We start from the raw sequence: 14,805 nt of genomic DNA, 5'->3' as shown, positions 1-14,805 counted from the left end.
AAACATGACAGTTAGTGAATAGTTAAAAATGTCTTCTTCCATAATTTATTAAGTTGTTAGATACCAAAGAGACTAATAAAAAATAGTATATGTAATATTGTATTAAAATTGATTTCAAAGTAGGCTATATTTGAGTAAATAAAATTTTACAAGAAATAAACTGCTAAATAACTGTAATGTCTAATACAGTTTATGGAAGAAGACATTCAAAACTATCATGTTTCGTGTGACACCCTGTATGTTGCAAAAACCATGGGAATTAAATAACAACTTAACCATCGCCTTTGTTTCAAACGAGATTATTTTGCTATAATGATTTTGTAGTTAAAACATTTAACAACGAAAACTACTGTCTCAGGATTTCCAAACTGTTGTCTACCATTCTTTCACCGTCAAAATTGACGGATATATTAGGAAATTTGCACGTTATGTCATTTAACTGTATATATCGGAAACCAAAGACTATATTCAAGTCTCTCAATTCCCATGTTTATCCATGTTTATTTGGACATCCTGTACAGTTTAAAGCTACAGCTATCACATTTTAGAAAGCTGTTTAGACTTAACGACCTTTTTGATACTCATTTGATACTGACTCAACATCAAAGAAGTTTGAAATATCAAGATTCCCTAATTCATGAGAAGACCTTGTGCATGCTATACAAAGAGAATAGAATATATTAGAGTGGAATTTAAACAATCCCTCGGTATGAATTTTGTCAGTCCCTTTCAGTTTGAAAGGGGAGCTCAAAGTGTACAAATCATATGTTCACAAATTATACGCAGTACATCACACTAATACAGTAATTCCAATTAATTTGTTTTATTAAGTTGTTAAACGTGTGTATTTGCTATAGGTGAATTAAAATCATTATTTTATTAAACATTAAAATGTAAAAATCGTCGTTTGTAAAGTGAATACCTACAGAATTGCTAACCTTTTATGTTTCAGACTCTTTTGTATACTGCAATTATTATCTTGTCATAAATTAATTTTTTAGCCTTTTAGGGCGCTTTGCTCCCATCTTCTATTTTTCTCTTTGCATGTAAAACAAAAACAAACAAAAAGTAATAAGGGGGTAGCAATCAATATTTTTCTTAAAATTTAGATGATTTTCGTAAATCAATGCAGAACGCATACTGGCTGTCCCAAAAAGCAAAACAGTTAGAAGACTCTAGTAAGGGATTCCAGGATAGATCCGGGAGGAGGGGGGGGTTGAATAACATTTTTTTTACTCCTCCTTCCCCCCCTCCTTGTCAGAGATTTAGAAAATGATGATATCTCCCTCATTGTTACTCAGATATCGAGCAAGGTTGATGAACCAGTGTCAGATTTGAAAATATCAAAATATTTTTTTTTCAAATCCAATCACATAGCAAAAAATGCAAAACTTCCCTGCAAGATTTATGCAATATGCTTCCATTAATATTATGATTTGGCAAATTTTGAGAAAATCCTCTCCAACGCCTTACAGGTCTTATCCAGGCTTTCTATCTACCAGGCCTTCAAGGCGCGCGCTGAAACCCACAGCCTTGAGTCCATCTCATGGCATAGATTGGAAGTCACCGAGTCCGATTGGGTAATACCTTTATGTTTAATTTTATCGTGTTTCCTTAGGCTGAATGCTTCTGTGGCAGCATAATCACATTGTTTACAAGGATATCTTATGCCTTCATGCTTACTTTTAACAGCTAAACTACCTTCTGTAGCTGCAGCGTATTCACACTGGCCGTATTGATACCTTACTCCTTTATGTTTACTCTTGATACGTGTTTTAAGATTAGTTTTTAGTTTTGCCGCATAATCACATTCACAACAATGGTATCTTACACCTCCGTGGTTAATCTTGATTGATTGAGTCTTTTTGGTTTAGAGTAAAGAGAATCTTCTTTATTATTCATGATTTCACCTAAACAAATAGACTAAATAGAATACAAACAAAGTTTTGTTTTTGTAATAATAAAATGCATCAAGAGAATGTATTGATAATCAAAACATCAATTCACCCTACATAATACCTAAATAAAAGGTGAGTAAGCGTAATTTCAAATGACCCTCCAAGCAAATATGACAGTGCCCTTAAAAACCTTGTCATATCAAGTATCAATTAGAAATCACTATTTATAGATTGGAAAGCAGAGCTGGGAACTTTTAAATGGGATATTTTAACCTTAATCCCAATCGATAAGCATTGATCTCGATATCCACAATTCTAAAGTTTTCAGCTCAGGTTATCTTCAAATTTGTGTCTTCTATAAAAGTGGTTTACGCATTACGACAACATTATTATCAGAACTAAATACTTCTAAGCCTAAAAAAGCGACAATATATTTCTTATTATTGATCAGATAAAAGTTTCAAGGGTAATATCGTTAATCGACAATTGCCCTCTTTGAATAAAGGTTTATTTAAAATTACGCTTACACTCCGTTTTAAAGACAGTGCTAAAGACAGTGCTAAAGACAGTGCTAAAGGCAGTGCTAAAGACAGTGCTAAAGACAGTGATAAAGAAAGTCATAAAGACAAAAATAATGACAGTGCTAAAGGCAGTGTTAAAGACTGTGATAAAGAAAGTCATAAAGACAAAAATAATGACAGTGAAAAAAACTACGCTGAAAACAACGATAAAGACAGTGATAAAGACAATGCTGTAGAAAGTGTTGAAGACAGTGGTAAATACAATCATAAAGACAGTGACAAAACAATGCTGTAGACAGTGCAAAGATAGCGCTAGAGAAATGATAAAGACAGTGCTGAAGACACTGATAAATTCAGTGCTTTAGATAGTGATCAAGACAGGCTAAGGGCAGTGCTGAAGAAAAAATATTATACGCATTTCGGATAACTTTTCAAAACAGACCACAAAACTACCAAGATAAGGTATTAAAAGAAAAAATGTTTTTCTTACTTTATAGTTCTAAAGTTTCACTCTTCATGCTCTCTTCTTGTACTTGTATCAATCTACAGAAGAACCTTCTTCTTTGACAGAAACTGTTTCTTTTTTCATATCAAACTCTTTCAACTCTATTTTTTGTGTTGTATTACAACCAATACTTTCTAGAATTAAATGCACATACAAATTAAACTAAACTTATAAACGTTAATTTGGTTATTATTAAAGGAATTAGGACGTTTACCACATACCTTAGCTTCAGAATCCAGCTTTGCCTGTAAGCATTACTTTTGCTATGAAAGTTCGACGTTTTAAACCAAGCTGAGAAAATTTCTAAGTAGCTAAACTTAAATCATTTACATATATATAAATATAGAGATTTCTGAGAAATTAAACTTTACCTGAGCCCGCGATTTAAAAAAAAATGGGGAAAATACAGCTCGGGTCTAAGCTGTCGTTGGGCCTTGTTTACGGCTTGAGTTTTTGTATTTTCCTCATAGTTGAGTTTAAAAAAACCGGTTTATTATTCTAATTGGCGTATTTTCATGGTAGGAATTGACGCATTCCGGGATTTTATGAGAACAATACTCAATATTGAGCCTTATTCTCTACTAAAACCAATCAAGGTCGGTTTTATTTTCATTGGGTCTAACTCCTTAAGTCGAGCCGAATATCTTGCAGCTGTCAATAACGTGACACAAGCTGTCGTCAGAGTTGGGTCGAAGATTGGGTCTTAAAGTCGGGTTTAAGGAATTACGACTCGAGACAAAGTTTTTAAATCGCGGGCTCTGTAATTTCTGTGTTTTCCATATTAACATCTTCCTCATTATCCCAAGTACATGTTTCGTCTAAACTAAAAGAAACACAAATTTCTTTCTTAATGAAAATTTCTCCTTTTATCTCTATTTCTACAATGATCATTTCTTCTTTTACATTCTCTGCCATTCTTTCTGAAATATGAAATTCTTGCAAACTATGTTGATTTTCCAACTCAACAATTAAGTAAAGAAATTGTACAATTACTAGATTACAACCAATTCACAGATAAGATGAATACAACTTTAATATTTTTAACTGAACAAATATTTTACAAATGATAAAATTTTATCAAAATATCAATTAAAGAATATCTTTGTGTGATGAATCATAATATAAACTGAAACATTATGCTTTTAAGATCACCAACAGATAAAAGAATAAGGATGTAAATGCAAGTTTCTCGATAAATTTGAAAATAACTTTAAATTTTGATATTTTCTTTTCATATATACACTGTATAAAACTTAATTCAAATGATCACAAAGGAAGAGAACAAAATTTAATCATTTTAATTATAAAAAAATAGAAACGTAATATTCAACCTGTTATAGAGGACGTGAGTCAGACTCTACTAAAAACGCATAAATAACTTCCAGTATATATATTTCTTATAACTTATTACTAGAGGGTTCAGAACTAGAGTCAATTCGGCGTGGAGGTTCTACTGGAGCCTCATCATCTGCTGTGAAAGCTGGTTTGAGGCATTGAACTGAAACCATTTCTACTCTCTTACCAACTTGGAGCTGAAAGGTTTTAAGGGAGCGGGCTAAAACCTTGTAAGGACCCTCGTAGAAGGGGGCTAGAGGAGCAACATGTCCATGCAGGAATATTATGACGAGGCGGAACAGGTTGAAAACCAGACATCGAATTTTTAAGATTTTCATAGAATAGATCGGTTGGGGGATCTTGTGCTTGAAATTGAGTAGGGAGCAGAAGAGAACCATCCTGAACTGGAACAGTGGCCAGGCGGAGGGTGGGGGAAACCTTTAGGCGGAGTACATCAGGGCAGGACAGTTGTTCTTTAGCTAATTCTGAAAAATTAATCACTGAAGAAGTTCCGACACCGCCGACACCTCAGACACCGCCGACACCTCAGACACCTTAACCCCAGGGGAAGGAGGCAGTTGTGGAGCGGGAGGATATTTTGGAGCAAGAGGAGATGCTGGAGGGGGACGAGGAGATTGACAGCCACTACATTTGCAGCTCCAGGAGTAGCCGAGGTATAGCTTGTTAGCTCCAGGAGTAGCTAAGGTTTAGCTTATTAGCTCCAGGAGTAGCCGAGGTTAGCTTATTTGTTCCAGGAGTAGCTGAGGTACAGCTTATTAGCTCCAGGAGTAGCCAAGGTTTAGCTTATTAGCTCCAGGAGTAGCTGAGGTATAGCTTATTAGCTCCAGGAGTAGCAAAGATTTAGCTTATTAGCTCCAGGAGTAGCTGTGTAGCTGATTAGCTTCTGGAGTATCTGTGTGGCTCATTAGCCCTGGGAGTAGCTATATAGCTGATTAGCTCTGGGAGTAGCAGTGTAGCTGATTAGCTCCGGGAGTAGCAGTGTAGCTAATTAGCTCCGGGAGTAGCAGTGTAGCTGATTAGCTCCAGGAGTAGCTATATAGCTAATTAGCTTCTGGAGTAGCTGTGTAGCTCATTAGCTCAGGGAGTAGCTATATAGCTGATTAGCTCTTGGAGTAGCTGTGTGATTTGGATGTTTCTGAAGGCAGCCTCTGCATGAAGGAAATACAAGTCGGGGTCCTTTGTCCAAAAATCCGGGAGCTTGACGGAGACTTTGGCGATGTACTCGGTTGGAGTTTCTTTCTGGTCCGTCATGATGCTCGGATGTATCACTTAATGTTCAAAATTTAAGAAAATCACGAAACTGGATAGCGTTTAACTGTATGTTCAAAGTCGGGGGTCACCAATATAGAGGACGTGAGTCAGACTCTACTAAAAACGCATAAATAACTTCCAGTATATATATTTCTTAAAACTTATTACTAGAGGGCTCAGAACTAGAGTCAATATTGATATCACACGTGTAGATGTTTTTCAGTACTATGCCCCGTATCCGTTCTATATCCTTCCGTTGAATCTTCTGGAACTTGTTTAAGGCGGCCAGGCATCGTCTTCCACACTGTATCCAAATTAACTTGGACAAAAATACAGCAAAAAAAATAAATATAGGTTAATGTGTAATATTGTATTCAAACTTTATTAAATGTTTAGAAGCATTAACAAAACTGAAAAACAGATATCTCATTACTCATGTTTACTTTCAAAACGATTCTTCAGTGGTGGTATTTTAACAGTATTTACAGGGATAACTCACTCTCATGTATACTTTCAACATGCCTCTTCAAAATACCTTCTGTAATCGCAATGTAATCACAATGGTCACAGGGATATCTAACTCCTCTATGTTTATATTCAATATGCCTCTTCAGATTTCTAGCTAGTGTTGCCGTATAATCACATTCACTACAAGGGTATCTTACTCCTTCATGTTTACTTTCAACATGTTTCTTCAGATCGCCTGCTTGGGTGGCAGCATAATCACAGTATTTACATGGATATCTCACACCCTCATGTATATTTTCAACATGCCTCTTTAAATCACTTGCTGTATTGGCGGCATATACACACTACACAGTGTTTACAGGAATACCTAATTCCCTCATGCTTATTTTTAACATGTTTCTTCAGATAACCTGCTGTAGTCCCAGCATATTCACATTGCTTACAGGGATACCTTACTCCCTCATGTTTATTTATAACATGTTTCTTTAGATCACCTGCTTGAGTGCCAGCGTATTCACAATGTTTACAGGGATATCTTACTCCTTTATGCTTACTTTCAACATGTCTCTTCAGGTTGCCAGCTTCAGTGGAAACAAATTCACAGTGTTTACAGGGATATTTCAATCCTTTATGCCTAATTTCAATATGTTTCGTTAGATGACCTGCTGTAGTGGCAGCATATTCACAGTGTTTACAGGGATATCTTACACCCTCATGCTTACTTTCAACATGTCTCTTCAAAACACTTGCTGTAATGGCAGCATATTCACAATTTGCACAGGGGTATCTCACTCCTTCGTGTTTACTTTCAACATGTCTCTTTAGATGATCTGCTGTAGTGGCAGCATATTCACAGTGTTTACAGGGATATCTCACCCCCTCATGCTTACTTTCAACATGTCTCTTCAAATCACCCGCTGTAGTGGCAGCATATTTACAATTTTTACAGGGATATCTTACTCCTTCATGCTTACTTTCAACATGCCTCTTTAGGTTGCCAGCTTCAGTGGCAGCAAATTCACAGTATTTACAGGGATATTTCACTCCTTCATGCTTACTTTCAACTGTTTTTTGAGATGACTAGCTTGGGTGGCAACATAATCACAGCGACCACAAGGGTATCCTTCTCCTTCATGTTTACTTTTCTTGGTTCTCTTTGGTTGAGAGTAAAGAGGATTTTCTTCATTAATAACATTTTCACCTAAACAATAGAAATAATAGAATAGAAACCAATAATCCCAAATTCTTAAGATTAATTCTAATCTATAAAGAATATTATAATATTAAATAACTATCCATTATGTCCGTTATGTATTCTTTAATTACAAAATAAAAAATAAAAATTTCCCCTTAACAATAGAAATATTGGAATAGAAACCAATAATCCCAAATTCTTAAGATTAATTCTAATCTATAAAGAATATTATAATATTAAATAACTATCCATTATGTCCGTTATGTATTCTTTAATTACAAAATAAAAAATAAAAATTTCCCCTTAACAATAGAAATATTGGAATAGAAACCAATAATCCCAAATTCTTAAGATTAATTCTAATCTATAAAGAATATTATAATATTAAATAACTATCCATTATGTCCGTTATATATTCTTTAATTACAAAATAAAAACCCCTTTTCCAAAGTTATTTTCATTGCAATAAATAATGAATAACTAAAATATAATAAAATATTAAAGTTATGATTTTTTTGTGATGGCAATAGATAAAATGAAAGAGCTTTTTTCTTACCTTCCATCTTCATGCTCTCTCCCTGTACATAAACTGTACATGTATCTTCTACAGTAGAACCTGGGAGAATTTCTTCTTTCATCTTAAACTCCTCCATCTCTATTTCTTGTGATGAATTACCAGTAAAAGTATCTAAAATTAAATACATAAGCGTTAATTTAATTTACAAGAGTTTATTATTATTATTATTTTTATTATTATTACATACAATTAAAACAATATTTTAATGTTACAATATTGTGCAATAAATTTATGTTCACTTAAACTTTACCTATAATTTCTGTATTTTTCATCTTAACATCTTCAGCCTGTACATCCAAAGTACAAATTTCCTCTAAACTAGAAGATGGTTTAACTTTATCAATGATGATAATTTCTTCTTTTATCTCTTTTTCTTCCATAATTATTTCTTCTTTTATATTCTCTGTCATTCTTGCTGAAATATAAATCGTCTGTTAAGAAATGTTAAGAAGCGTAAAATTGAAAAAAGCACATTTAAAAAATAAAACTTTGATCTTTTTTTTTTAAAGATTGGAAATTACTGTGTTCCAATATAAAAGTATTCATAAATTAATAGATTATGAAAAGTTTTATCTATATAACAAACAAAAAATCATAGATTTAGCTGTTGGATAATTAAAAATTGAGTAAATAACAAAAAAAGTTCTTCTTCTATCTCCACATCTTTATAATCATTGTAATTTTTATAATATCTAAAATATAAAATACTTGCAAACTATGTTGATTTTCAAACTAACCAATCATGTGAATAAATTGTACAAATGGTATAACAACCCACTCACAGATAAGATGGATTACGCTTTGATATTTAAATTGTACAAATGGTTTAACAACCCACTCACAGATAAGATGGATTACGCTTTGATATTTAAATTGTACATATGGTTTAACAACCCACTAAACAGATAAGATGGATTACGCTTTGATATTTAAATTAAACAAATGGTTTTACCACCCACTAAACAGTTTTACAAATAATAAAATTTTATAAGAAGATCATTAAAAGAATATCACGGTGTGATGAATCATAATATACACTAAAACATCATGCTTTTAAGATTACCAACAGTTGAAGGATTAAAGGTAAAAACGAAGTTTCTCAATAAACTGGAAAAATATTTCAATCTTTTCTTTCATCTCTACCCTGTATTCAAATTAAGCGAATATTATCAAATTCACAAATGTAGAGACAACATTTCTTTAAACATGTTTTGTTTAATTTAACCTTCAAATTGGTTGATTGCAAGAATACAGCAAAATATCATGTATATGTCAATGTGTAATATTTTATTCAAACTTTATCCCGTATATAAAATTTGAATAGAATATACTGTAAATCAATCGTATATATTAAATCCATCAAATGTTTTAGAAGCATCTCACAACATAAATATATCATTCCTTATGCTTACTTTCAACATGCCTCTTTAAACTATTTACTGTTGTGGCAGCATATTCACAGTGCTCATAAGAATATTTCACTCCCTCATGCTTATTTTTAACATGTTTCTTCAGATAACCTGGTGTAGTGGCAGCATATTCACATTGTTTACAGGGATATCTCACTCCCTTATGCTTATTTTCAACATGTATCTTAAGACCACCTGATGTAGTGGCAGCATATTCACATTGTTTACAGGGATACCTCACTCCCTCATGCTTATTTTCAACATGTATCTTAAGACCACCTGTTGTAGTGGCAGCATATTCACATTGTTTACAGGGATACCTAACTCCCTCATGCTTATTTTTAACATGTTTCTTTAGATTACCTGCCTCAGTGGCAGCATATTCACAGTGTTCACAGGGATATCTCACCCCTTCATGTTTACTTTCAAAATGTCTCTTAAGAGCACCTGCTTCAGGGGCAGCATATTCACATTGTTTACAGGGATACCTCACTCCCTCGTGCTTATTTTCAACATGAATCTTTAGACCACCTGCTGTAGTGGCAGCAAATTTACAATGTCTACAGGGATATCTCACTCCTATATGTTTATATTCAATATGCCTCTTCAGATTTTTAGCTAGTGTTGCCATATAATCACATTCACTACAAGGGTATTGTCAAGTCAGGCATTCTTGAGATAGGCAATAAACAAAACTCAAAACTAATACAATGGAGTAGAGTGTCCCAATTTGTGGAAGTGGCAGCGTACATACATTGGTCACGCTCACTCCTTCATGTTAATTTTAAATAAGTTTCTTCAATTTTTAGCTTGGGTTGCCTCATAATCACATTCACCAAAAGAGAAATTATGTTTGCTCTCTACATGTTTGTTCATAGTATCTGATGTACGGGCAGCAAAGTCATAATCGTCACATGGAAATCTCCACCCTTTTTGTTTACCCTGATTTAGTTCTAGGTTTATGGTTCACTTTCCTTCTCTTTCCCTTCTCCTTGTTCTCCCTTCTACGGAGGCTGGTCTCTCAGGTAAGCATGTTCAATGTAAGTAAAGACTATTTAGGTGAAATTTGAAGATTATTTTTGTAATTTTGAAATCAGAAAATTTGTCTATTATATTTAGATAAGAAACTTTTTAACAAAAAATATAAATTATGCTTCGTCATTATAGAGAATATTTGTATTGTTTATGAAGCTGCCATAATTGTCTAAAGTGATTTTTGACTAAATCTTGCATTTACTTGATAAATTGATAAAATACAACATTTATAAAATACTCCTGAAAAATTAAACTTTACCTTTAATTTCTGTATTTTCCATCTAAACATCTTTCTCCTGAAAATCCCTTTGATATGTTTCCTTTAAACTAGAAAATGGACAAATTTCTATCTTAATGAAAATCTCCTCTTCTTTATCTCTATTTCTTCCATAGTCATTTCTTCTTTTACATTATCTGAAATATGAAATTCTTGCAAAATATGTTGATTTTTTAAACAAACCGATCATGTGAAGAAATTGTACAATTGCTGAATTAAAACCAATTCACAGATAAGATGAATACAACTTTAATATTTTGAACTAAACAAATATTTTACAAATGATAAAATTTTATCAAAATATCAATTAAAGAATATCTTTGTGTGATGAATTATAATATACAGTGAAACATTATGCTTTTAAGATCACCAACAGATAAAAGAATAAGGATTTAAATGCAAGTTTCTCGATAAATTTGAAAATAACTTTAAATTTTAGTATTTTCTTTTCATATATACACTGTATAAAACTTAATTCAAATGATCACAAAGGAAGAGAACAAAGCTTAATTATTTTAATCATAAAAAATAGAAACGTCATATTCAACCTGTATCCAAATTAACTGGACGATTACAAAAATACAGCAAAATATAAATAATTATAGATTAATGTGAAATATTGTATTCAAACTATATGAAAAGTTTTAGAAGCATTAACAAAACTGAAAAACAGATATCTCATTACTTATGTTTACTTTCAACACGATTCTTCAGGTAATCTGCTCGAGCGGTGGTATATTCACAGTATTTGCAGGGATAACTCACTCACTGTATACTTTCAACATGCCTCTTCAGAATACCTGCTCCATTATGTTTATATTCAATATGCCTCTTTAGATTTCTAGCTTGTTTTGCCGTAAAATCACATTAACTACAAGGGTATCTTACTCCTTCATGTTTACTTTCAACATGTTTCTTCAGATCGCCTGCTTGGGTGGCAGAATAATCACAGTATTTACATGGATATCTCTCACCCTCATGTATATTTTCAACATGCCTCTTTAAATCACTTGCTGTATTACAGAGATACCTAATTCCCTCATGCTTACTTTTAACATGTTTCTTCAGATAACCTGCTTGTAGTGGCAACATATTCACATTGCTTACAGGGATAACTTACTCCCTCATGCTTATTTATAACATGTTTCTTTAGATCACCTGCTGTAGTGGCAGCATATTTACACTGGACGCAAGGATATTTCACTCCTTTATGCTTATTTTCAACATGTTGTTTCAGATGACCTGCTTGAGTGGCAGCAAATTCACATTGCTTACAGGGATACCTTACTCCCTCATGCTTATTTATAACATGTTTCTTTAGATCACCTGCTTGAGTGACAGCGTATTCACAATGTTTACAGGGATATCTTACTCTTTCATGCTTACTTTCAACATCTCTCTTCAGGTTGCCAGCTTCAGTGGAAGCAACTTCACAGTGTTTAAATGGATATTACAATCCTTTATGCCTAATTTCAACATGTTTCGTTAGATGACCTGCTGTTTACAGGGATATCTCACACCCTCGTGCTTTCTTTCAACATGTCTCTTCAAAACACTTGCTGTAGTAGCAGCATATTCACAATTTGAACAGGGGTATCTCACTCCTTCGTGTTTTCTTTTAACATGTCTCTTCAGATGATATGCTGTAGTGGCAGCATATTCACAGTGCTTACAGGGATATCTCACACCCTCATGCTTACTTTCAACATGACTCTTCAAACCACCTGCCGTAGTGGCAGCATATTCACAATTTGTACAGGGATATCTCACACCCTCATGCTTAATTTCAACATGTCTCTTCAGATTATTAAATTTTGTGGCCGCATATTCACAGTGTTTACAGGGATACCTCATACCCTCATGTATACTTTCAACATGTTTCTTCAGATCGCCTGTTTGAGTGGCAGCATAATCACAGTATTTACAGGGATATCTCACACCCTCGTGTATACTCTCAACATGCCTCTTTAAATCACCAATTGTTGTGGCAGCATATTCACATTGTTTACAGGGATATTTCACTCCTTCATGTTTACTTTTAACATGTTTCTTCAAAGCGCCTGCTTGAGTGGCAGCATATTCACAGTATTTACAGTGATATCTCACACCCTCATGTATACTTTCAATATGCCTCTTTAAACCACCTGTTGTTGTGGCAGCATATTCACATTGTTTACAGGGATACCTCACACCCTCATGCTTATTTTCCACATGTTTCTTTAGATCACCTGCTTGAGTGGCAGCATATTCACATTGTTTACAGGGATATTTCACTCCTTCATGCTTACTTTTAAAATGTTTCTTGAGATGTACAGCTTGAGTAGCAACATAATCACATTGTTTACAGTGATATCTCACTCCTTCGTGTTTATATTCAATATGTCTCTTCAGACTTCCAGCTTTGGTCGCAACATAATCACATTCAGAACAAGGGTATCCTTCTCCTTCATGTTTACTTTTCTTGGTTCTCTTTGGTTGGGAGTAAAGAGGATCTTCTTCAGTAACAACATTTTCACCTGAACAATAGAAATAATTACAAATAATAGAATAGAAACCAAATAATCCCAATTCTTTAGAGCTAATCAATAAAAAATATTCAAAAATAAATATTTTACATATTCTGATTTAACCAGTTTAACGAAACACGCAAAAAACCAGTTACTAAAGGTTCCTGAAATTATTATTAAGCATTAGTATTCGAGACATTGCCCACAGAGTCCAGTAATTAGGTATGGAACAACCTAGTATCTGCCCACAGAGTCCAGTAATTAGGTATGGAACAACCTACTATCTGCCCACAGAGTCCAGTAATTAGGTATGAAACAACCTAGTATCTGCCCACAGAGTCCAGTAATTTTATGTCCATTTGACAGCCAATATTTTTATTTTGAACAATCTTTTTTGTTTGTTTATTTTCATGTGATTTTTAACAAACATTTTTTTATATTTTTTATCGATTTTGATGGTTATTATATCGTTAGAAATGTTGAGGGTCGACCCAGATCGAAATATATTTTCAATAAATGTGGAACTAACATCTACTTTTTTACTCTACAGAGGCTAGGTCCATCACCATCACCGAATTTTAAAATTATTTGTTAACATTAAATAAAGTTATTTATTAACATTAAAACACATTATTTATTAACGTTAAAAAATGTTATTTATTAACGTTAAAAAACGTTATTTATTAACATTAAATAACATAATTTTAGTTGCGTTATTAGTAATTTTATTTTTATGTAACATAACATCACAGAATTACGTTACATTACACTAAACTGGGACTTAATATTCACGAAATTTTAACTGCACAAAAATGCATTTTAAGCGAGAATTTAAAAATATTTGATGAGTTTTCAAACGAATTGATATGTAAGAAATTAAATGCAACCATTTTGGTAATTACAATGTTTCAAAATTTATATATAATTTTGAAGTAAATTGATGTTTTCATTTTTAATCAATGTCAGTAAATTCTTGATTTTTTGATAAATAGAAGTTACACTTTAACAGTCTTGTAACAGGTATAATGGTAAGTGTATGAGGTAGAACAGATATTAAAGACAAAATTGTTAAAGATACAACAAAATGCTTGTATGAATGTTGATTTCAGATGAAGGAATGATGATGGTTAGAAAAGTAGAAGAATATTGGATTGGATTGAAATTAATTGATATGAATATGGATTTAAGAAATTTGTGGAATTAGTTTTATGAACAATTAAAGTCATCAACTTCTTGGCATTTGGGTTTTGAAACTTGAATATGCCTTAAGAATACATTTTACGTATAGGAAAACCCAAAAATTCGGATTTTTTAGGTTTTTTAAAATATGTATTTTGACGAATAAAAAATGCGTATTTTGACGGACATAAAATACGTATCTTTACCACAGAAGTGGTTACAAAAAAACATAAGAAAAATATTCCAAACCTAAACATATGTTATGTATACGAATGTCATACGTATTTTTAGGTTTTCCAGTTAGTAGGGTGACGGGGTCTAGAATGAACAATCATAACAGCTTGGACAGGATTTTATTTAAAGATCACTCAGTGGAGAGGACACAGGATTCTCTTGAAGATAACACAGGATACAATCTCTCAGGATCCTCTCTGGACAAAAAGAGAGAATTGAATGGGAGGGGGGAAGCTCTTCCTCCCTTCTCTTTTCATTTCACTTACCCTTTCCCTTTCTCTTTCTTCTTTCCCTTCTGCTTTTTCATTTCCCTTCCTCTTTCTCCTTTCTCTTTGACCCTTTTCCCTTTCTCTTTTCCTTTCCTCTTTCTCAACCCCCTTTCTCTTCCCCTTC

At 33.1% G+C, this 14,805-nt stretch overlaps 3 protein-coding genes across 3 annotated transcripts in view; all 3 read right to left on the bottom strand.

Annotated features, from left to right (window-relative positions):
* Positions 1–5,894: 5,894 nt before the first annotated feature.
* Positions 5,895–10,643, bottom strand: LOC111703340 (uncharacterized). Its single transcript, XM_023475242.1, has 4 exons — positions 10,475–10,643; positions 8,022–8,186; positions 7,751–7,882; positions 5,895–7,200 (listed from the first exon to the last, which is right to left on the bottom strand). The coding sequence occupies exons 1-4, from the start codon at positions 10,494–10,496 to the stop codon at positions 7,040–7,042; spliced, it is 480 nt and encodes a 159-aa protein (XP_023331010.1). The 5' UTR covers positions 10,497–10,643; the 3' UTR covers positions 5,895–7,039.
* A 453-nt stretch (positions 10,644–11,096) lies between these two features.
* Positions 11,097–14,805, bottom strand: part of LOC111703339 (zinc finger Y-chromosomal protein 1) — an 8,065-nt gene continuing 4,356 nt past the window's right edge. The window contains exon 3 of the mRNA XM_023475241.1: positions 11,097–11,986. The gene's annotated coding sequence lies outside the window, so the exon portion shown is untranslated. The remainder of the gene's footprint in view (positions 11,987–14,805) is intronic.
* LOC111703343 (zinc finger Y-chromosomal protein 1-like) overlaps positions 11,978–14,805 on the bottom strand; it is a 4,074-nt gene continuing 1,246 nt past the window's right edge. The window contains exon 2 of the mRNA XM_023475245.1: positions 11,978–13,008. Coding sequence (XP_023331013.1) covers positions 11,978–13,008 — 1,031 coding nt within the window. The remainder of the gene's footprint in view (positions 13,009–14,805) is intronic.

The sequence above is a fragment of the Eurytemora carolleeae genome, unplaced genomic scaffold (genome assembly GCF_000591075.1).
Source record: "Eurytemora carolleeae unplaced genomic scaffold, Eaff_2.0 scaffold520, whole genome shotgun sequence".
In the NCBI taxonomy this organism is placed as follows: Eukaryota; Metazoa; Arthropoda; class Copepoda; order Calanoida; family Temoridae; genus Eurytemora; species Eurytemora carolleeae.
The sequence above is the reverse complement of the archived record's forward strand: the minus strand, read 5'-3'. Positions and strand labels throughout refer to the sequence as shown.